Source organism: Halichoeres trimaculatus, unplaced genomic scaffold (assembly GCF_033239565.1).
Source record: "Halichoeres trimaculatus isolate MK-OKI-2021-1 unplaced genomic scaffold, fHalTri1.1 fHalTri1_scaffold_21, whole genome shotgun sequence".
In the NCBI taxonomy this organism is placed as follows: Eukaryota; Metazoa; Chordata; class Actinopteri; order Labriformes; family Labridae; genus Halichoeres; species Halichoeres trimaculatus.
The window spans coordinates 16,098,934-16,120,686 of NW_027437199.1; the positions used below are offsets into that span (position 1 = coordinate 16,098,934).

The 21,753-nt window shown below is 39.4% G+C and overlaps 2 protein-coding genes across 3 annotated transcripts in view; one reads left to right on the top strand and one right to left on the bottom strand.

Annotated features, from left to right (window-relative positions):
• Positions 1–18,342, top strand: part of slc2a13a (solute carrier family 2 member 13a) — a 78,081-nt gene extending 59,739 nt beyond the window's left edge. For both annotated transcript variants that reach the window (XM_074698606.1, XM_074698607.1), the window contains 6 exons: positions 9,133–9,296; positions 9,376–9,496; positions 12,915–13,040; positions 13,242–13,360; positions 13,770–13,922; positions 15,343–18,342. In XM_074698606.1, coding sequence (XP_074554707.1) covers positions 9,133–9,296; positions 9,376–9,496; positions 12,915–13,040; positions 13,242–13,360; positions 13,770–13,922; positions 15,343–15,569 — 910 coding nt within the window. In that variant the 3' untranslated portion in view covers positions 15,570–18,342. The remainder of the gene's footprint in view (positions 1–9,132; positions 9,297–9,375; positions 9,497–12,914; positions 13,041–13,241; positions 13,361–13,769; positions 13,923–15,342) is intronic.
• A 78-nt stretch (positions 18,343–18,420) lies between these two features.
• Positions 18,421–21,691, bottom strand: redic1 (regulator of DNA class I crossover intermediates 1). Its single transcript, XM_074698608.1, has 9 exons — positions 21,596–21,691; positions 21,357–21,504; positions 21,094–21,226; positions 20,932–20,989; positions 20,631–20,758; positions 20,399–20,544; positions 20,254–20,326; positions 20,117–20,150; positions 18,421–19,479 (listed from the first exon to the last, which is right to left on the bottom strand). The coding sequence occupies exons 1-9, from the start codon at positions 21,620–21,622 to the stop codon at positions 19,000–19,002; spliced, it is 1,227 nt and encodes a 408-aa protein (XP_074554709.1). The 5' UTR covers positions 21,623–21,691; the 3' UTR covers positions 18,421–18,999.
• Positions 21,692–21,753: the final 62 nt, after the last annotated feature.

Genomic DNA, 21,753 nt, shown 5'->3' on the forward strand with positions numbered 1-21,753 from the left:
GAGACACAATGGCCACACTGTCAGAGCTCCACCATGTATCTGTGAAGAGAGGGAAGGAAGACCTTCTAAAACGACAACCATCTCTGCAGTAATCACCAATCAGGTCAGACAGAAGCCACTCCCTAGTAAAAGGCATTTTGCAGCCTGCCTGGATTTTGCCAAGAGACACCTGAGGAATCTCAGACCATGAGAAACATAGTTCTCTGGTCTGAAGAGACAAAGATTAAACTTTTTGGCGTGAATGCCAGGCATCATGTTTGGAGGAAACCAGGCACTCCTCATCACCTGGACAATACCATCCCTACAGGGAAGCATGGTGGTGTCAGCATCATGCTGTGGGGATGATTTTCAGCAGCAGGAACTGGGACTAGCCAGGATTGAGGGAAAGATGAAAGCAGCAATGTACAGAGACATACTGGATGAAAACCTGCTCCAGAGCATTTTCAACCTCAAACTGAGGTGGCGGTTCATCTTTCAGGAGGACAAGGACTCTAAGCACACAGCCGAGAAATCAAAGGTGTGGCTTCAGGAAAACTCTGTGAAGGTTCTCAAGTGGCCCAGCCGGAGCACAGACTTGAATCTGATTGAACATCTCTAAAGAAGCAAAGGCTGTGAATACTTATATTAGACAATTCTGTATGACAGAAAACCATGCACCAAACTGATTATAAATTGAGGACACATCAGAAGACCATTGCTTAGCATGAATTATTTTAATTTAACCCACTTATGTCGGAGCCTCTCTTCAAGACTGTAGCTGTGTAAACTGTGCTTTGAATATTGAATACATTTATTTCAAAATGCCAAGCTGTCTTACTTCACAGGATAGGGACCCCTGAAGAATATAAATTTAAAAATCAACCTTTAGCAAGTTGTGGATTTTAAGGCAAAGGTAAATACAACATTATGTAAACACAGTAGCACAATGCACTTTCCAGTTAAAATGAACAGGCTAAGCTGTTCGAGTTTAAAGAAAGTCTGCCTTGCAGTTGACTGTCTCCATGTCCTCAGCAGCTCGGACTCATCGTTAGCTCTAATTGGAAGAACGGCTGTTTCATCCAAGATACAACACATATGCAAATTTATTTAGATCAGTTCCTCATGGACAACCCAGCACTCCGCACCACCCTCCTCCATCCTCCATGGACAAGTGTGTATGACAGGGTGAATGTGACATACTTTGTAAGTGCGGTCAATTCACCGTTCTTTTCTCTTTCTTTCTGACTCAGTAATACCCATTTCTGCACATCTCAAGGCAAAGACAGTTGGTTGTCAGATAAGTGAGTCGAACATTCAGCTGTTCATCATTGGGACTGTGATCCATGTAGCTTAGACGCAGTGTCACCTCTGTTGTTACCTGACCAGGTCAGCTAGCAGTAAGCTCATATCTAACCGGCTCTTCACATATCTAACTGGCTCTTCACATCTGGTTTGGTTCACGCTAGGCCAAAAACAAACCTTTGATTAATTGAGGGACCTAATCCCTCATAGGACATACTCTAACTCACTTTGCACCATGTACTTCTGATATTGCTTTGTAGATTCATTAAATAGGATCCTTTGTGTATTCTTTGTCCAATTTACACCATTGTTCTGACTGGAATTTGGATTGAATTAAATCAGTAGATGTAAGAATAACAATGACTCAAAGGAAAATGCTCTTAGGGGCTCTTGTCTTACAACTGGCTGCAAACCATACTTTCTGTTGGTACATCGAGGATAAAAATAAATGATACAGGGGAGCAGGTGACCTAGCAGTCTAGGTCGTACCCCATGAGGGTCTCCCTCAAGCGGGTGGTCCGGCTTCCAGTCCAGTCTGTGGCTTATTTTCTGCATGTCTCTCCCCACTCTCGCCCCTTTTCCTGCTCGATCCACTGTCCTCTCCTTTCTCATCAGAGGCATGAAATGCCCTAAGCTAGCTTAAAAAATAGATACATAAATGATATAACACCAGTTCAACCCTCTGACCCTAAGGTCAAGACTGCCAAACCAGTTGTTATTAGTCCACTGAAAACTTTTATTTTAGCCTGAACTAGTTGTGTGAAAATTTGCCCTAGTTTTATAGTTTTAAATTTGAGCATGTTTAAGCTGTAATTCTTTGGGGATGTTTAAAAAAACTCACTAAATGAGTTTAAATCAAGCACAGCACAAAAAAATGAATGAAAATCCAGGAACACACCTGGTTCACAAGCCTTATTACTTTAACTCTATTTTACTTACTTTTGATAAATAAAACTTTTAAACAGGTTTTTTTTTTGTTTTGTTTTTTTTGCATGGAGAACCTTTTTAACAGATCTACTTTTGCTCACTTTGTTGATGTTGCTGCAGGATGTGCTGTACTTGTTGGTGATTTATGAGTTTTTGAGTTTGCCAGTTTTTCGGGGTCAGTCAGGCTCAGCTAAGTGTGTTTTACTCTGCAGTTAGAATAGACATCTGCAGATGCTACACCTTATGTTGTGTGTGTGTTTTAATTTACTGTGTACCTGTTTGGGCTGAGTTTTTTTCTGGACGATAAATGTTTTGCAGCTCTGTGTTTTTATTCATATGTTTAGAAAATAGGCCGCTTCCCTTGTGTTTTCCTCCACCGTTTCTTTCTCGACATTCGCATCTTTTCCTGTCCATCCATTACCTCTTGCTTTCACACCCACATCCCTCCTCTCTATTTACTCCAGCCATACCCTCTTCTTGTTGCCTTTTGATCCTTTTCTCACTCACACCCTCCCTCTACCTCCCTCTGTTTTCTTGCTCTTACACCTTGTCACTTGGTGTCTGTCTCAGAAAGCTGGTAACTCACTCACACAAACACTCACTCCTCACCCACTGCTTTCCCATTCACACACATACATTAAACCTCTTTGCTTGGTCAGTTTCTTTGTAAAGTCATAGTTAAAAGAAAGGAAACCAAAACAGAAAGATACAGGTTCATATCTTCTCTGCCTCCAACCCTTGTTTTGTCTTTGTGAACTCTCTCCTAACACCATCCCAGTTTTTCCTTTCTCCTGTCATCATCTTCTGTCCCTCCTTTCTGTTTTATTTTCCTCTCTGTCTAATTGATCCGGGTTGTCCTTTAATGTGAGGTCGGGACTGGAAGCATAGCAGGAGTATTGATCCATGTCTCTATTTTTAGACAAGGGTCAGGGCCAGATAACACCTTTCTGTGTTAGCTTCACAGCGACGCTCCACAGGGTCACTTATGTAAAACACAGAGGGTGCATCTGTGGATGTAAGCATGAGTGTGAGTTTGTTTGTGGGACAGAGGAAGATGGCATCTTTAATTCAACACATGTATCTGAGAAATGATGAAGGGCCACAGCAACAATGGTATTTATTATGAATAATTATCCTCATAGTCATAAAAAATACTAGATTTTAAAAAGTGTCTAAATTACAAAATGCTCAACAGATCTCATCGGAAAAAAATATCAAACCAGTAGCAAATATAAATCAAGTCTGAATCTCTTCAACCTCTTTGATTTTTGGCCAAGATCCCTGTAGAGCTCTTGTTATCAATCTAGTCTGGTCAACATGGATTTGTACAGGGTCACTGAGGCTCCAACCTTCCGAGAAGAAATCAGTGACTGATGGACGTAATGTTTGGGAGAACCAGGTTTAAAAGCACATTTTTCTCGCTATAAATGGATCATGAGCCTCTGTCCAGATAGAACCAAAGGAGATATCCACTCAGCTGTGACATTATGACCAGTGACAGGTGAAGTGAGCAGCACTAGTTATTCATTATAATGGGACCTGTCAAAGGATGGGACATGTTAGGCAATGAATGAGCTCTTTGAAGTCAATGTGGTGAAAGAAAAAGAGTATGGGGGTGGGTAAAGGTCTGACTGACAACATTTTAATGGCAGAATGATGGGATCAGAGTTTGTTTAAAACTGCAGCTCTGGTGGGGTCTTTGGTGTAATATTAGTGGTTAGGAAAGCAGGAACCAGCCACATGGTTATAGGAGGCCAAGGTTCATTTGATGAGTTTGTGGTTTAACTAACAAATGAGCTACTGAAGCTCGTATTGCTGAAAATATGTGGGTAATACATACAGTCTTACATTCATTTCAGAGTTGGTGAGGCAAGAAGCAAGGCACTGTTAGGCCCTCTTTACATGGAAACACTGAGGGACCGAAAACGCTGTAGTAAGCATGCCAGGCCTGTAGTTGATGATATAACTGTCTTACCCAGAAGTGGCTTTTGATCTCCACTGAAGTAGAGTTGATCCGATCATCTGGTGTTTTGGTGAATGGGAAGTGCAGTAGTGGAGCAACAGATGCAGATTTTGTTGAAAGACAGTCAGCAGATTCAGCAGCACAAGCACAACACGGAAATCCACGGCGATCGTAACAATTGTGGTAGGCGCCAGTGATTCCACTGAGAACTCAAGCCACGTTTCCACCAAGCAGACCAGTACGGTTCATCTCGGCATTTTGTCCCCAAATAACCAAGACAAGCCGTCCCACTTTTTGGGACCCTTTGGTATGGGTGCCAGACTAAACCGATCCGCTCTCAGAAGGTGGAGTTACAACACTGCAAGCCATTTGATTGGTGAAAAAAAATCGTCACTTCTCAAAGAGCTACATGCCAGTCACAGAGAGGACAAAATGCTGCGTGTCTTCCATCTGTGCTCTTTGTTTACTGTGTTGCGTTTTCCTTCTCCGTTGGATTTACTAGCGGGGTAAACTGTGTCGCGCTGCTACGGCATCACGCTATTGTTTATTAGTTGCGGCTTTCAGCATCCAGCTTACACGCCACCTACCACGAGAGGGCACAGTTTTGCTGTGAAAACGCAAACGGGATCAGGCTTAACTGTACCAAACCATGCCAAATCCTACTGAACCAAACCGGACTGCTTGGTGGAAACACGGCTTTACTGTTTACAGAGCAACAGTGGTGGCACCGTTTGGGAAAAAAATCACTTTGGAGGCCGTTTTTAAAAGTTAGCCTTTTAGGTTGGCTAAAACGCTGTTTCCGTGTAAACACGAGGCCGAAACACAACAATACTCACCCTAAAACTGTTGTCGTGTAAACATCAGTGGGCCTGTGTGGTGGCTGGAACACATTAGAGATTATCTTATTAATGTCAGTTTCAGTTGGTGTTTTATTTTGCTACTGATAAATGGTGTGTTTACCTTGACTTCAATGACTGTAGGAATAAATCACAGTCTGTTTTTATATTTCAGGGCTGGGTCAAGGTATTGATTGTATATTATTTACTGTTGCTTCTTTTAGGGTAAAGCATATTTTTAGGAACACATTGACCGGTGAATGTGGGGGTCATATGGGTAGGTGCGGAGATATTGAAAGGATTTATTTGGAAGTTGTGTGTTACCTTTTGTTTGGTGTGGATGAGAGAGTGTTAGGGAGCTGAATCGGTGTATTCTTTGATCGCAGTTTCCTGTAGATCACTGATAAATATCACTTTTTCAAGTTACCATCAATTTATTATCGTTTTCCTTAATGAGAGGTAAAACATGTTTTTTGCAGATGAGATTCAAGTGGCATGATTACAAGTGCACCAATCATAATTTTCTGGCCGATCACCAATCTCTAAAAAGCCTGATCTGCCGATTTTTATTTTTCATTTTTTATAACTAACAGCATATACCTTCAATGTTCCAATCTTGTTTTATTAAAAGTCATTGAAAAATACCTGTAAAACAATAAAATCCTTATGTTTTAACTTAAACAACCAAGTGTCCTGAGTTTTAGGTCTCTGAGCAAAAAGCGACAATGGCTGGCTGTCAGACCTTCCCAGAGGTATATAAGATTAGTTTCATATGTAAGGATGGGTCAATCACCGATCCCCCCAAAATTAAGAAAATCAGCACCCATCAATCGGTGCAAGTCTAGGCACCATACTTGGCCTAGCCTCAGCCCTTCAGTGACTTGTTTGTTCCCTGAAGTCACTGCACTGACTTCTCTGGATTTCAGAAGATCTAAAAAATAGGTATTCTTCTACATACTACCAGACATCTGCAACTACCGTTGTTGTAAATAACCTAAGACAGGAATTTTTAAGGGCTTAACATTTTGCACAAGATACATTTCTCAGCACAGTAGCCAGAGTCATGATAACTTTATTTCTACAGGCTGTTTTTCACATTTTGATAAGAACAAATTGTTTTTGTGTGTTGCTGCGTATGCTACAATCAGTAAATTGCAGGCTGTGGATGGAAAACAGCAGGCTGCTTTGTTAAGAACAGGAATAGAGCTTTTACCCCCGCTGCTGCTAAATCCTGCTCTTTCTTTTTTTTTCTTATGTAGTTTATCTTTGGATATTCCCACAGTATGTGCGATTGTGTCCACTCAGCACATGTGTTTGAGCACCAGAGTTTTCAGCCTAACAGAGCTTTCTTTTACTAAAACCACCTGCCAAGCTTTTGAAACATTTTGTTCCATCTAATGTTTTTTTCGTGTTGTGTTTCTGCCATGGCAGAAAAATCAAACATTGTTATGTAAATCCCTCAAATGGCCGTCTTTCTTTTTTAAGAGAGAACATAAGAAAAAGGATATAGCTTTTTGGGAGAGATGAAAGGCAGGATGCTAATTCTAAAGGGTCTGTAGACACAGACAATCAGGGAGACTTTTTATTGTGGCTCTTTCTTTAATGAGTAATACCTTCTTTGTTTTCATGTTGCATTCTCTGAGGGTTATTTGAATCTGTTGTGTTTGTATTTATAAACTTGTGTGGTTCTGTATATGCCTCAGGGGGTGTGAAAATATGCTTTCCCTTTATTAAATCACATAATTTTCATAATCACGCTCTAAATAAAACCCTGCAGATGTGATGGTGATGCCATTATATCTACGTTCAGTAATATAAAAGAGGGGAATAGACCCCATGCTGGTGTCTCTGTGGTTGACCATAGCTGGTTAAGAGCTTTGTTTATGATTGCTCAAGATACTCGGTAGAAGAGCAGCATGGTGCCACTACTGTGTGAGAACAGAGCAAGAGACAAAGAAAGTGTTGTTGAAAGTGAGAAGTTAGGAAGTATTTACTGAAAATCAGAACTGTCCCTGTATCAGGTATCTGCTGCTCTCGTGGTTGGTTTAAAAAAATAAATAAACAAAACTAACAAATAAATAAATAAATCCCTCAATGAAAAATGAAATAATCCACCGTTTTTAATGCAAACAATAAAAGGGTTGGTTCTGGTTAAGAAAGCTATTTTCTAATCAGCATCCAGTTAGAAAACTGATAACATTTTGTGGCGTTTTGGCCTTGTATTTAGATGAGACCCCATTGTGATTTGTCCAAAAACTGAAACTTTTGAAAACACTCTCCAGAGTGGAGAGGTTTCAAAACGCTCCTCCATCCAGCTTCGTATAAACACAGAGCAGAGCGTTTCAGGGTGAAACGCTGATGTCACCAAATGCGCACTCGCAGTTTCAGGTGAAGGTTATGCGTGCAGCCACAACTTCCAGTTAAGCCATTCCGGTCCAGCTGGTGGCAGTAATGCGCCTCAAGATTGGATTGCCAACTGTTTCACACAATAAAACGAGAAGAAAGAACAACCACAACAATGATGGCTAATTTCCGAGTAGCATATATACACACATATATCCACATCTACGACTACGGGCCTGGCATGGCCACTACATCATTGTGACTTGTCCTCTTGGAGTCGTATGAACGTGGATCGTTTTCACACCATCTTCATGTAAATGTGGGTGGCTTTTGGAAATCCAATGGAAGAATCTTTGCGGTAGTCTCCATGTAGTAAATAAATAATTCTATACGACACAACAGAGTCTTTCTATAAGAACACCAACAGAAAGGAGAAAGCATGGACTGAAGGTGCTAAAGTTTGGGGTGGGCCAGATGAGCCTAACATGCTAATTAATGATTATAAAAGTACGTTGTCATGGGTGACATTCCTGCAGGAATTCCTGCTTCATGGAGGCAAAAAAATCCTCCAATAATAACGTAGCTTCTACATCCTCCTCACGTGTCTTCATGGCCTGGTTGTATTCAGCCGTGTGTTTCAGCTATAGGTGTTTGTGGTGTTTCCACCCCTCGCGATAATAGTTCTCCTGCACATTTTTCATTTAATGTGTTTTGCTGCGTGTCTGATCTTTGGTCAGTCAAACCACCTCCACATCACTGAAGTAGCTCCTCTTTTAGGCACTAAATCCTCATGTGAGGACGAAGTTGATGTTGCTGTGTTACACAGCAGGGAGTGTCATACGTCATTGCATCTGCAATTTAAATATCGAAAAATGACAAATTTATATCGTCAAGAAAATTATACTGGTATTATTGTGGACAGTATGATATGGCACACCCCTAGTAGGCATAACATTGAAAGCTTAACCTTTTTCATGATGGTACTTTGGCGTCTGAACTCCACATGTAACCCTAACAAATAGATTTTGCATCTGCAGACAGCTTTCTAAATCTTTAACTAAACTCTCTGCTTTTCTGTTGCTAAATGCAATATGTAAAAGCATGAACATAGATGCCATGAAGAACCATAATCTCTTCAATCTCTGTACTGAACTGAAGATTAGAAAAATATAAAATTGTGCGATACACAGTTTTACAAGATCACTGTTAAACCGGTTTTTGATGTGCATCTGGCCACAGCACAGCAATTTTCTTGAGTAATACTGTAAAACTCTTGATGGTAGGATTCCCTATTTGTTTTCTTTTGAAAGAGATGAGCAATGTTACAGTGTGAAGCTCAAATAAGGTTTGGATCCATGGTTGATGATGAGTCAACCATCGGGCTTTGATATCTTCTGTACAAATTCTCCTCCTCCTTCTAAGTTGTCCTCTCAGTACTCTTTTTTTGCTCTTCCTTCTTTTTTTAGTTCTCCTCTTACTCAAACATCTCCTCCCCTAAAGTTATCTTCTGTTGTCCACTTCTAAAAACAAACGTGACTCCCATTAATGGTGTTCAAGCTCAATTTGATTGGTTGGTCTTTACATGTGCCTTTTCAGTTCAAGTGATTGCTTATTGACTGTGATGTCTCACTGGCAGCATTTAGCTATCAACACACAGGCTCTTGGTTGGGAATAGGTGGATGTGTCTATTGTTTTGCAATCAGCATCCTCTTGATGTCCTCACTGGTATGAAAAAAAAACTAAACTTCAGTGTTTATTTTGTTTTGTCCTGGTGTCTTTCAGGTATTACAGTGCCACCATTCTGCAGATGTCAGGAGTGCGGGATGACAGGCTTGCAATCTGGCTGGCTGGACTCACCACCCTCACCAACTTCCTGTTTACCCTGCTGGGAGTGTGGCTTGTAGATAGAGTGGGGCGCAGGAAGCTCACATTAGGCAGTATCATAGGTATCACCTGACAAACTCTTTATCAAGTGTTTCTAATCTCCAAGAGGCAATTTTTACACGATACTATATTTTTGAACAGGTACAAGTTTGAGCTTGTGTCTCTTGGCCATTGGGTTTCTGATGTCTGCTCAGCACACTCCTCCCGTCACCGTCCATTCATTGGAGCCATCTTTGGCCAACGCTACCTGCTCCAGTTACCAGTGAGTAAAAACATTTAAGTAATTTTCATAAACCAATAAAAGCTGGGAAATTTGAAACCCCCGATGCTTGAAACTAGCTGTGAAACCTCCAATCCAATTTATCCCCATTATGGCAGAGGTGCATGTGTGTGAGTGTGTGTCTCTGTGTCTGTATTATCCTGTACTAAACAGCTCTTCACAAGGGTTGAAATCTAGCATCATTTTGAAAAAGAGACCTTCACCACTATTCACCTCAAAGCACTTCTGTGTTTAGAGAAAGCACTTCATATTTTATCCTGCCAGAACATCGATCTAGGAGACAGTATCAGTGGTGGAGAGCTTCAGGGGAAATAAAGCTTTGTAAAGGATATATCTTTTAGTTATTGCACGTTTTCATACATATTAACATATATTTTTGTATTCTTCAGTACAGTTCTTGAGTTTTTGAATGAGTGCCAGGAGAGAAGCATCAGATGTATGCCAGAAATGACTTTGTAACATAAATTGTATAATAGATATTCATAAATTTAGAATCATTCAAACAATCAGTTAATATAGGTCTAAGAACTAAATTATCTCTTCTCTTAAATGCTAAGTCTGCAGCAATATTTATCAAACCACACACAGAAAACCTGAGTGTCTTTCCAAGTAAGCAAACATCAGATGACTCTTTGTCCCACTTCATTTCCACCAATTCAGGCTAAAGATAAAACTCATGTGTATCGATGGTCTTTCATCATAACAACAAACGGTGCCTAATGGACTCACTGTCCTGCACCCACACAATGTAACACATACAAACAAAAAAAAACACAACACAGTGGTAATTTCAAGAGATGAGTGCTTTTACCACAGTGTGTTGGCTTCATTGAGTTCACTTTACTTCATATGAGCCCACACACTGTCTTGCTGACCACAGCCATCACAGGCCTTTTAGGTCCACTGCAGATTGGATGAACAATGGTAGAATTTATTTTTAATGGTTCTCCTAAAGGCTTTGTAGGAATGTTCTTTCTTGGGCTACACAGGGATTGAATTCCCATTCATGCATTACACATAAGAGGCGTACTTTACTTGTAAAAATCCATGATGTTGATCCATGTGCATGCATGGGCTCTCTACAGGATGTACCCCAACTCAGGATGCAGTGTTCATTTACTTTTCTAGCCTGTCCATTTATCTTGTAATCAATCGAATAATCTTATAGCAAATATTGCATGCTCAACTATTTGCTTCATTAAACATGTAACTGCACATTATTTTGTCTTTATATTAGGCCCTAATAAGTAGGGATGGGTACCGAATTAGGTACTTTTAAAGGTACCGACCGAATTCTGTTGAAAGTACCAGGTACCGATTCATGTAAAATCAAAAGGTACCATGTTTAGGTACCTAAATGCATCCTTGTGGCTGTGAGAGAGTGGAAGAGTAGGAGATTTTCCATGCTGGCCATGAACACAGCATTGCAAGGTTACATATTGAAGAATAAAAATGTTAAATTGAAAAGAATTAAAACTTTATCTGTAAACAAATTGATATTTTTTACGATATAAACACACAAAAGTACCTAAAACTAGTACCGCTGAGTACCGGTACCCATTGCCACGTACCGGAAATTGGTACCGTATCGCTTCAAATGTGAAAGATACCCATCCCTACTAATAAGTCTACCTTCAGATCCTTTGACTGTCAAATTCACATCTATTTGCTATGTTGAAGGCATTCTCTACACTACCTGAACGTACTCATCACTCTCACATTAACATAAACTAGAGTTTACGTCAGCTGATAGACAAAGATACAGTCTACCAAAATGTCAGGTGTAAAAATACAAAATAAAAGTAACCATGTTGGTTCTTGTAGCGTCCCTTCGAGAGTCTAATCACTTCTTGACTCTACCTCCCGACATATTTTACAATCCCTGAAAAAAATACAAAAGAACAGCAGCTTTCAATCGTTGTTAAATGTTACATAAAGCCTCGCTTTTTAACCTCGTATAACTAATGAAAACAAAACTTTTCAGAAAAAAGAGGACTTGATTACAAGACAGTCAAATGATATCTTCAAATCGCCACAACGATCGGATGTGAGAAACATTTCTACGAGGAGTATTGATTTTTTAAAAGTTTGACCACAGCCCATCTGGAAAGACTGGGAAGCCGGATTTTTTAACCTATACTTCAGCCAGCTTCCTGGAGGAGCAGTTTTTGTGGGGACCTCACTTCAAGCTGAGCAAAATAACGTCCATTTTTTTTTTACAGTCTATGGTCACACCTATGTGCAGGACGTACCTACTGGCACTGTTTTTTATTGTATTTTCTATTTTGTGAACACCATACCCAGCCTTCAAAATAAAAAGTCCTTGCTAGTTTCATCCATTAACAAACTAGAAAAAATATTCGAAAACTCCATGAAACAAAGGCATCATGAAATAGGTAGCAGCATTTTTAATGCTCTCTGACTCGTACATGGGCCATTCACAGTTCTTTCTATCCAGCTGAAAATTTGGGATCTTTTTGTATTTTGGGTCTACACTTTTACATCACAGCATGTTTTCATGACAACACAGTGATTTACTTCATTTCATTTTGCTTTCAGCAGTAGAAACAGTGTGTAGCTGAATGCTGTCAGGTTGTTGAGTTTGCTCAACAAATCCAGCAGGAAAGTGTTTTTCTGAACTTCACTTTCTGTCTGAGAAGAATGTTATAAATATGGCAGTGTGTTGGTGGGAGGGGGAGGGTTAATGGTCAACGTTAACTCTTGCACAGTGTACATGAGTGAATCACAGTATGCAAGCATGGCGTCAATCAGTCTCTTTGAAGTCAGGAAAAAGTCTGTAGAAATGTATACCACAGGGACAGGAGGGATGAAGGGGACTCTGCTGCTGGGAGTTATACATGGAAATAAGCGTAGCAGTGAAAATGAAGCGTTCGGTCTCAGTCACTTACAGATATTATATGGTGTAATGTGGGCATCAGATGAATAAAAGATGTATTGTGAACTGGTAAATTATTGTGTTAAAAATGGTTTTTAATCCTTGTTCCAAACCCAACAGGTTGGCTCTATGCAAATATATGATCAATTTAATAATTTAATTACTTGAAATTTGAACATGGCTGTTTTTCTGTTTTATTCCATAGTTTTGTTTTGTTTTTTCCTGTGGGAGGCAAAAAATGAGGAACAGCCAATGCAGTAATCTCACAGGGCGGTCCTCAATTAAACGCTTAATAAGAGGGCTTAGGTAGTTTTTTCCATCATTATGATCTCATGAATTAATTTAGAGATTAGATAGATAACACCACTAATTTCATTTGCAATATGCATGTGAAGTCAGTCCAAGCAAAACCTGAAAAGTTAAAGGACGGGACTGCGAGAGCCATAATGTGCTTTGTAAACTAACACCACATTATGTTCATTACGTGTGTCATGTACCTTGCAGGTGGTGTGAACCCTGCATGCTGGACCCAAGATGTGGTTTCTGTTACCGTGAGAATGGCTCAGCACTCCTCACCTCCTCCTGTGTTCCAGTCAATAAGGCCACCACTGAGCAGGCAGCATGGGGCAGGTGAGTCACAGGATGCTGCGTGGGTATGTGGATGTGTTAAAGATACATCAGGGAGGGGGGGGTTGAAACGGCAGCAGAAGAACTTCTTGACGAGTACGATTTAAAAGTAGATACGACTTTGTCAAATCCAGCCACTTAATTTAAAATAACACCTTTCAGACTGAGAAGACAAGAGTGACTAACAAGTGTGTCCCTCTCTAGATGCTCCAACTCCAGCCTGATGAAAGATCAGACCTACTGGGCTTACAACTACTGTCCCACCTCCTACTCTTGGTTAGTGTTACTGGGACTGGTGCTCTATTTGGCAGCTTTCGCTCCAGGTGAGTGTTAAATGAAAATGTATTAACTTTAGATAGAAAAGAGCTGTCTTCATGCTGTTTCCTCTCCAAAATATAAGGTTTAACAGGTTTATCTACACCTCTGACAGTCTTCATCTTCTGCAGGAGAATGAGTCATAGAAAAGAAAGTTCCAAAATAGCTACTGAGTAGACCATTTGATGAGATTATTGCTGACATTAACATTTCACTCAGAGCGCCACTCCACCTAATCCTAGTCTCACAGAGCCCCTAACATGGCTGCAGATGCTAAATCTTCTTAAATGTTAAGTGATGAACAATCCATACTGACACCTGAGCCACTCATACCCTGATTCCTGGTCAAGCTATGCTGCTGCTTTTGTTTGAACTTGTCTCCCTCTCCCTAAACTGTGATCCTGATCTTTCTCCCAGGGATGGGCCCAATGCCATGGACTATCAACTCAGAGATCTACCCCCTCTGGGCAAGGAGCACAGGGAATGCATGTGCTGCTGGAGTTAACTGGACCTTCAACATCGTAGTGTCTCTCACCTTTCTCCATATGGCGCAGTATTTCACGTACTACGGTCAGTTTTAAGGTCGCAGGAGTGATTTCTAAAAACAAACTGCTGCACAGCTTTTTGTTTATGTAGGAAAATTTACCCAGCATGTCTGTCTACGTCTTCCTGTCAGAAATGATAAATACCAGTGAGGAATCCTGTCAGTTACCATTAAATTAAGCCAATCTTTACGAACACCCCACACCCCAGTTACCGCCATTACATTGTCTGCCTCTGACAGGAAGGAACTGACCTTTTGTGGAGCTGGTAATCTATACAGCAGGGGGATTGTGGAGTCACCCTGAGTTGTGGCAGGTTAATGATCAATTTGAGTCATTAATCCATCGATGTGGTCCATAGGTTCACCAGCAACAAAGGAAAACAACAAGAACACTAGAAAAGCACTCAGAGAGCGCAAACCTCCGCCAAGTGTATTGCAATTGTCACCAACACTTAATTCCTACTTTAATGTTATACTCCCTTTCAGCAGACTGTCTGCTACAATTTGGTGTTAGTTGCAGGTTTGTACCATAATTTGTTTCCTGTGTTGAAAATTATGATGACCCAGTACATATTTCATATTCAAGATCTTAGTATCCAGAATATTGCCAGGATCTGGATCGTACTTTTACATCTGTCAGAAATTATGGTGACCTTGTCTTGTATTGTTTTGCAAAGCAATCAGAACATTTATGTTGGAGTTATATACACAAATGGTGAAAACGGCCCTATCTCACAATGATAAAGAATCCTTTAAAAAAAGTCCTGGATTGTGACGGTGATCAGGATTACCTCCAAAATGTAATCACTTCTTCCTTATCCCATTTTGAACATTTCCTGAAAATGTCATCAAGAAGCATTCGTTACTCTTTGAGTTATGTTGTTCACAAACAGACAGAAAGACAAACTCTCCCAAAAAAACATAACTTCCTTGGCGGAGGTAATGATGATGTGAGAGAAACTGTTATGGTAGTTAGGTGTAACACACTCTTGACAGTAGCTTTAAAGTCATTGTGCTTTGTGGTGGACAAAATAGAAAACACAGAGATCAGGAAATCTCAGTAAATGTCAACCGGGGCATTTCTATTTTTTTCTATGTTGTTTATCCTTCTTCATTTAAACTTGATGTAATGCCATGTTGACAAGAACATGTTACTTGTACAAGAAAGTATGGTGTCAAGTGTCTAGAAAGCAATATTTCACTTTGGCCAAACATTTCTGTTTGATGGTGCATACTTGTCCACGGAAGATTGTTGGCTTTCTAAATCCACTATAAGCCACCCTCGGGTTCTGCTGTCACCACCAGCGTTTCGTTTTCTCAATAAATGAGAAGAGAACTTGTAAAAATAACAAGTGACACTGCTTTCAAAAGCTGCAGCGCCTGTGTTGCTTGTGCTTGTGGGTGGCTATCCTCAGTGACACTGTGCTCTTTTTTTCATCTCCCCAGGAGCTTTTTTCCTCTACTCCAGCCTGGCTTTACTGGGTTTCTTCTTCATATTTGGTTGCCTGCCAGAAACAAAAGGCCGTCGCCTGGAGGAGATAGAGGCGCTGTTTGAAAACCAGCTTTGTTCCTGTGGCGCGTCAGATTCTGATGAGGGCAGACAGGTTGAATACATCCGAGTCAAAGGGTCAAACTACCATCTATCAGACAATGATGCGTCTGATGTGGACTAGGGTGTTTCTGTGTTGGCAGACTTCATTCTGGGTGTTTTACTCACTTTGGTAATTAGTTAAAAGTTCTTATATCTGTTAAATTTTTCTTCTCCTTTTTGTAAGCTGGGAGACCAATGGTCTATCATGAGGTAGAAATCACACCGTTTTTAAGGCCTTACGCTTGTTGTAGGAGTGATTGAATTCACTTTCAATTCAGGAATCCACAATCAATGGCAGTAGTAGTTAGCAGACTGAACATCGAAATTTTATTTTGAACCTTTTCTTCTAAATTGGGGTAAACTGACTCCTTCTTCAGTGCCAGTGATCAACCTGTGCCCTAAATATCTTCATTGTGTCAGGCTAAAACTTTTGGACGTATAACTTCCTTTCTGTGGACACTAAGACAAGAATCGACTGTTGAACACACACTGTATGTACAAGAGACACTTCCCTCTCTCATGACCACTGATGATAATGTGCCCTACAAGTATTTATCAATAACGTTATATATACAAGCCATCCTGCAGCATTATGGTGAACTAAGTTTCTTGTGGGAGCTCTATTAAAAGGTTCATCAGTGTGGTCTTGAAAACTAGGTTTGTGCATTCAGTGTTGAAAAAAAAACAGTCGTAACTGTTGTTGATTTAAGTTACCATTATGCCTTTATATGAACACAGATCTCAGTTAAATGTTCCTAATGCTTGTAGTGTGGCACGGTGATGTCAGTTTGTCATCTGATGATATGATACTTGTAGTTTTTGGCTCTTGTGGTATTATTTCTGAAAAACAAACACCACCAGAGATGCACAGTGTATGATTCAAGCACTTGAAATATTAGTTAATGCCTACGAAGGACCTTTCACTTATCTTGTAGCACTCAAAGGAATAAATTATGTTGCTATGGTTTATCGTTAATCATTATTTGAATGAAGTATTTCATGTATATGAAAGTTAGGGGAAAAAGTATTACCTTCTTTACCATTTCCTGTTTTTTGGGGAGATCAGACCTGTCACCCCAAGTTTTTGAACCAAATACAATTCATGGTTAGTATTGTAGTACATTAAACACTAAAATATCCAACCTAGGGGGTGGTTGACAACAACCATTTCACTCTGATTGATAATTGTACTTATTTCAATGAACATAATAGCAGTGCCTGTGTGTTGTGAAGGTGCCTAATGGCCAGTTTTTGCGTCCAGATCCCTGAAGAGGATGTATTATGTCATGGTTTTGTCATGTGTGTTATAGCAATGCAGTCCTGCAAAGCTTTTATTTATTCATCATGTACATAATTGCAACGTAACCTGTGATGAAATTTTATTTTTTTACTATAATTTTATGTATTTACATTTGTGTCTTCCTCCATAGCCTTATGTACAAATAGCAGAGCATATCTTAATATGTAGTTCTTGTGTTGAGTAAGCTTCATTGTAATATGCAATGTTGTTTTGTAAATTTGTAAAACAGTGTGAGGTTAAATTTCTTAGTCTGGTACACAGGTTTTATGTGTAGCAAAAACTATTGAAAGTAGTCGAAGTACTACCTTTGTCTTAACACAGAACACAGAATAGATTATTAAGACATTAACAGGCAGATTATCTATGATAAATTGGTTATCAGATAATGATAAATTAGTTGGACATAATACAAAATTCACTGTTCATCGCACAGATTGACCTGTCAAAATGGAATGACATATTCCTATCAAGTATCGTGATTATTATTATTATTTTTTTATTTTTTTTTGCTTGGTCAAGCTTGTGTAATGGGAACATATTGGTATTGATGGAGAATATTTTTCCTTTCTACCACCTGTAAAATGCTGTAGCCCTTAAATGGCATACAACCTCCACATAAGGAACCTAAAATAATATTTCAAGCAAAGACTTAAAATATTTGATTTTCCCAAGTATGATTATTCTGGGTTACATTAATCAACAATTGTTTCGCCGATAATTTTTCTGTGGCATACTATGAGGCTGCATTGTTTTCACCTTAATATCAGTCATTGGTTTCTATTCCCATCAATACACCGTATATATCAACTTTGCTTCGAGAATAACTTTGAAATTATGTCAAAATAAAATGATAATGTCAGAACTCAATACAACTATGTACCTTCATTTAGAACTTTTTTTAGCATTGTAAAATTTCTTCCTGTTTGTGAACCAGTCTCAGATGTATCCAAGTCATTCATCAGATTGTTTACTGAAGTTATCATTTCTTGAAAGATTGTTAGGTAAGGAGACATAACAATTTAGTTCAACTTCTTAAAATCACAGATCAGAGAGTTGTGGAGAAAACTAGCTCTTAACTATCTTATTTGATTTATTTTGTTAGATTTTCACTTGGTTGAAGTAGAGTTGTCTCAAACCACTACTTTTGCAGTAGAAGTATGCAGGAAACACACGCAGATGGATCTCAGAAACACTGGTGTGTATTAAAAGTCATGTTCGCTGTTGGAGGCTGCTTCTTGTTTTGAGATTCTGTGCTTTTCAGCTTTTGACATCCAGCTGTGTGATTATTGCCCCCTATGGAAGAAAGGATAGTAAATGTGCAGTTGTGGTGAAATGGTTGCATTTTTCCAAAGTGAACAAACTCTGTGTGTTTCTACAATTTACCAGGAATTACAAAATGGCTAATAAAAAGTGATGTAGAGTATATTTCATTACTGTTCAGGCTGTAAATGTTTTGCTAGAGTTTATATTCTAAAGAAGAAGAAAAAAACAAAACACTTGAATATGTATATTGGAAAAGAAATAAAATCATGAACCACAGCATCACCTCAAGGCTTTACTTTACTGTCTCTGTTATGAAACTTGAAACAATCCTTTAACCGACAGAAGCCAAACAAACATGTATGATATAATAAACATGGACATCTTCTTTCTCTTAAATCCACCTTTCTAAATTAATTCCTGCCTAAGTGTCCCTCATCTTTCCTCTGCTTGAGCAGGAGCAAAATGCCAGCTATTTCCTCAAGTGTCTCTGTCTTCTGAGAGTCTGTTAGCCCTTATGGCAGATGTGACCTCTTTCCTCACTTCATCTGATGGATCCGTCATCAGCCGGCCATTTTCTTCTTGCCCCCTCTAATTCTGCTCTCAACCATCTCCTTACCTAAATCAGTAACAACAGGGTGGGATCTAACAACTGTCCCTTAGTCAGTGAAACCTATTGAACTTTAAATCATTAACGTGTTTACATTTCCGCAATGAGTGTCACACTTAGTCTTTAATCTAATATGAAACCACTCCCCTCTGTCATGCTCAGGGCATTTACAAAGGGGTTTATGGGTCTCTGCAGAATCACTTTCCATCACTGTTGGTAGCAGAGGATATGTAAATAACCCTGTTATCTGAAGAGCAACCAGATTTGGATTTGTTCTTTTTGCTGGGTGAAAGCTTTTCCTTGTTCCCCACATTGCTGGATAAAGGCGTGTGTATTTTGCTTTTAAGTAGTATCGGTCTGCCTCCCTGTGGCTGGATGCTGTACTGACACGTCAGAAGATGGCACGAGGAAGGTATTGACTTTGGCTGCAATGTGTACAACAAAGCTGCACTGGGTCGAGGCATCACATGTTCTAGCTGTGGGTTTGTCGTCAGTTTGAGTTCCTACATCTTGAGATTCTTTGGAAGTTTCTTTGCATTTGCACAACTCTAAGCCCTGAGCTTGAACAACAGCTACTGGAGATTCAATCTGCACTGTGCTACTTCCTAGTTGGTGGCTGTTGCCACCCACAGCTTTCCCTGAGCTGGTCACAGACTGTTTCACTTCCTGTGTATCTCTGTGGTTCATTTGAGGTATCGAGATTTGGGGGCGAAGGCTTGGCTGGATGTGCCTTTGGTCATCATCATCATCATCATCATCACAACAAGTTTGACCAAAGGATGATGCCGTTGCCTTGAGACACAGTTGAAAACATTTTTCTTCCTAAAATATTATTTGAAAAGACACACAAACACAGCCACACACTTGTGTTAGACATTGCAGGGGTGATGATGTCTGATGTTGTTAAGTTTAAAAAAAATGATATAGTGGTGTATTCTACATTTTCAACATTTGGTTAGTGAACAGATTTAACAACAATGTTGCTAAAAGCTGCAGATAGATTGTTTCTCCTAATCAAACACTTAATAGGGCTACACAACTACTGTTTCTGTAACAAAGACAAAGCTAAAATTTTAACTTGACTCTTGCATTTCCAGTACAATAGCAAGATGGACACAAGTCTATCCAAACCTTTAATCATCTGAGTCTAAACTTAGGTTTTTGCACAAAGGTAACAGGGCAAGGTGTTGGAGATTCATGAGGCCATAGCTGTGTTTAAAAAAAAAAAAAAGCTTTCGGAGTGAAATTTTAAAAAACTGTCTTTTGTCTCATTGTATCATTTGTAGTGTTTTCATGCTTGAGTGTGCAAACAATATATAGTTTAATTGGAAATGTTTGAGACACCTTCATTTTGATACATTTTTTATCTTTAGTCAGTGTTTATTCGGTTTTACAAACCCTTCCCCTCTTTAGCTAAATGTACATTCAGGTACAAACCTACCTGTTGTGGTTAGCTTACCTCTATGTCCATGCACTGTGAGACAGGGACAGTCCTAACAACAACAAAAAATCAAAACAATGTGTCAAAACATTTAAGGCATTTTAATTATAAATGATGAAACTGATCGTTTACAGTATTTATGTATTTACACATACTGCGCTGTTGATGATTTGACAGGTGATTCATCTCTAAGATATATCTTTGGCTTTCCTTGTGCAAAATGAAAACCTGAAACCAAACTTAAAGTTAATTTTCATTTTTTATTGTTTTGTTAAAGTTTTCAACACTATTCACCCTTACCTTCGTGTTCATCAGTGCTGAACCCCCTAAAACCATCTTCCACAAACTGTTGCTCTGTCTCCAGGTGATTCAGAGTAAAATCCAACATGGGCTCTGTGTCCTCAGGTTGATTGAAAGAGAAGGTAGCCTCATGTTCATCATGTTCCCTGTGTTTTGTAAAAACACACATGCTTTAAGTGATGACAAAATCACCAATAAAGAAGAATCACTCAATTTCTAGTGTTTATCTCACTCGTGGTCTGGACTTCCAAACAGGACTTTGGCTGCCTTGGGTGTCTCAAGTTGGAAGAAGGGTAGGTTTGATCTTTCTGACCAGAGAGCACTGTCAGTTGTAGCTCTGGGCTGGGAAAAAGGCTGGAACTGGTAAATTCAGATACAATATTAGGGAAGCAACACATTTTAGAAGACAATATGAAGTTGTAAAGCCACAAGACTCTTTGCAGCTCCTAGCTAAGTAAAACACAGTAAACAAATGCTTAGAAAGAAAGCCATTTCCAAAGAAATAATATATAATTGGCTTGAAGAAAACAAACCTGTTGACACTTAAATCCTTGTGGAATGACATTCTTTTCTTTCCTTTCTCCCTGAAGGCTAGACATATGTAAAATATTTTACAAAAATTTTTCAAGAGTAATGTTTCGTTTGTGTGATCCCAAAGTGTAGTTGCTTTTTGAGAAATCCCAACCAAGCTATACCTGAACTCAGTTTGGTTCTCAACAAGATTCAGCTTTGATGGAGAGCAGGGACTCATTGGGAGGACCAGGAGGTCGTTTCTCTTGTGCTTTGATCCTCCTTTCAAGTTGCCCATGACTGCCACTTTAGGAGGATCTGAAAAAACAGGAAAAATACTATCTATGTTGGATTGAGAGTTTTATCAACATAGGGCGAGGTTACTGATCCTATTTTGGCATTTATATACTTAATTTTTTTTCTGTATTGCTAAAACTTTATTAGTTACCTGTATTTTCTTTCTTGCTAGCAATCTGGTTGACGATAAACAAAGTCAGTAGGTCCATACTACCGGGGGTGGTGTGTCGAGGCGATGCTGGCTGGGTAATACCCATGTTTTCCAGTTTCTGATGCACTTTACGTTTTTGAAAGAACTCCTTGAAAAATGATAAACACTAGTACATGAAATTCATCAAAACTAATGTCGTTACTTGTACTGTAGAGTCACAGGACATATGGTTGTCTTACCCTCTGCTTTTTTTCGTCATTTTTCATCACTAACCGCTTCCTGCAATGGGGCACATCAGTGACGTTATCGAGTATAGCTAACGTATGTTACTATTAGCTAACAACAAGTTGTATCCCCCCTTTCATACGCACCTTGAGCCCCCAACCCAGTTCATTTC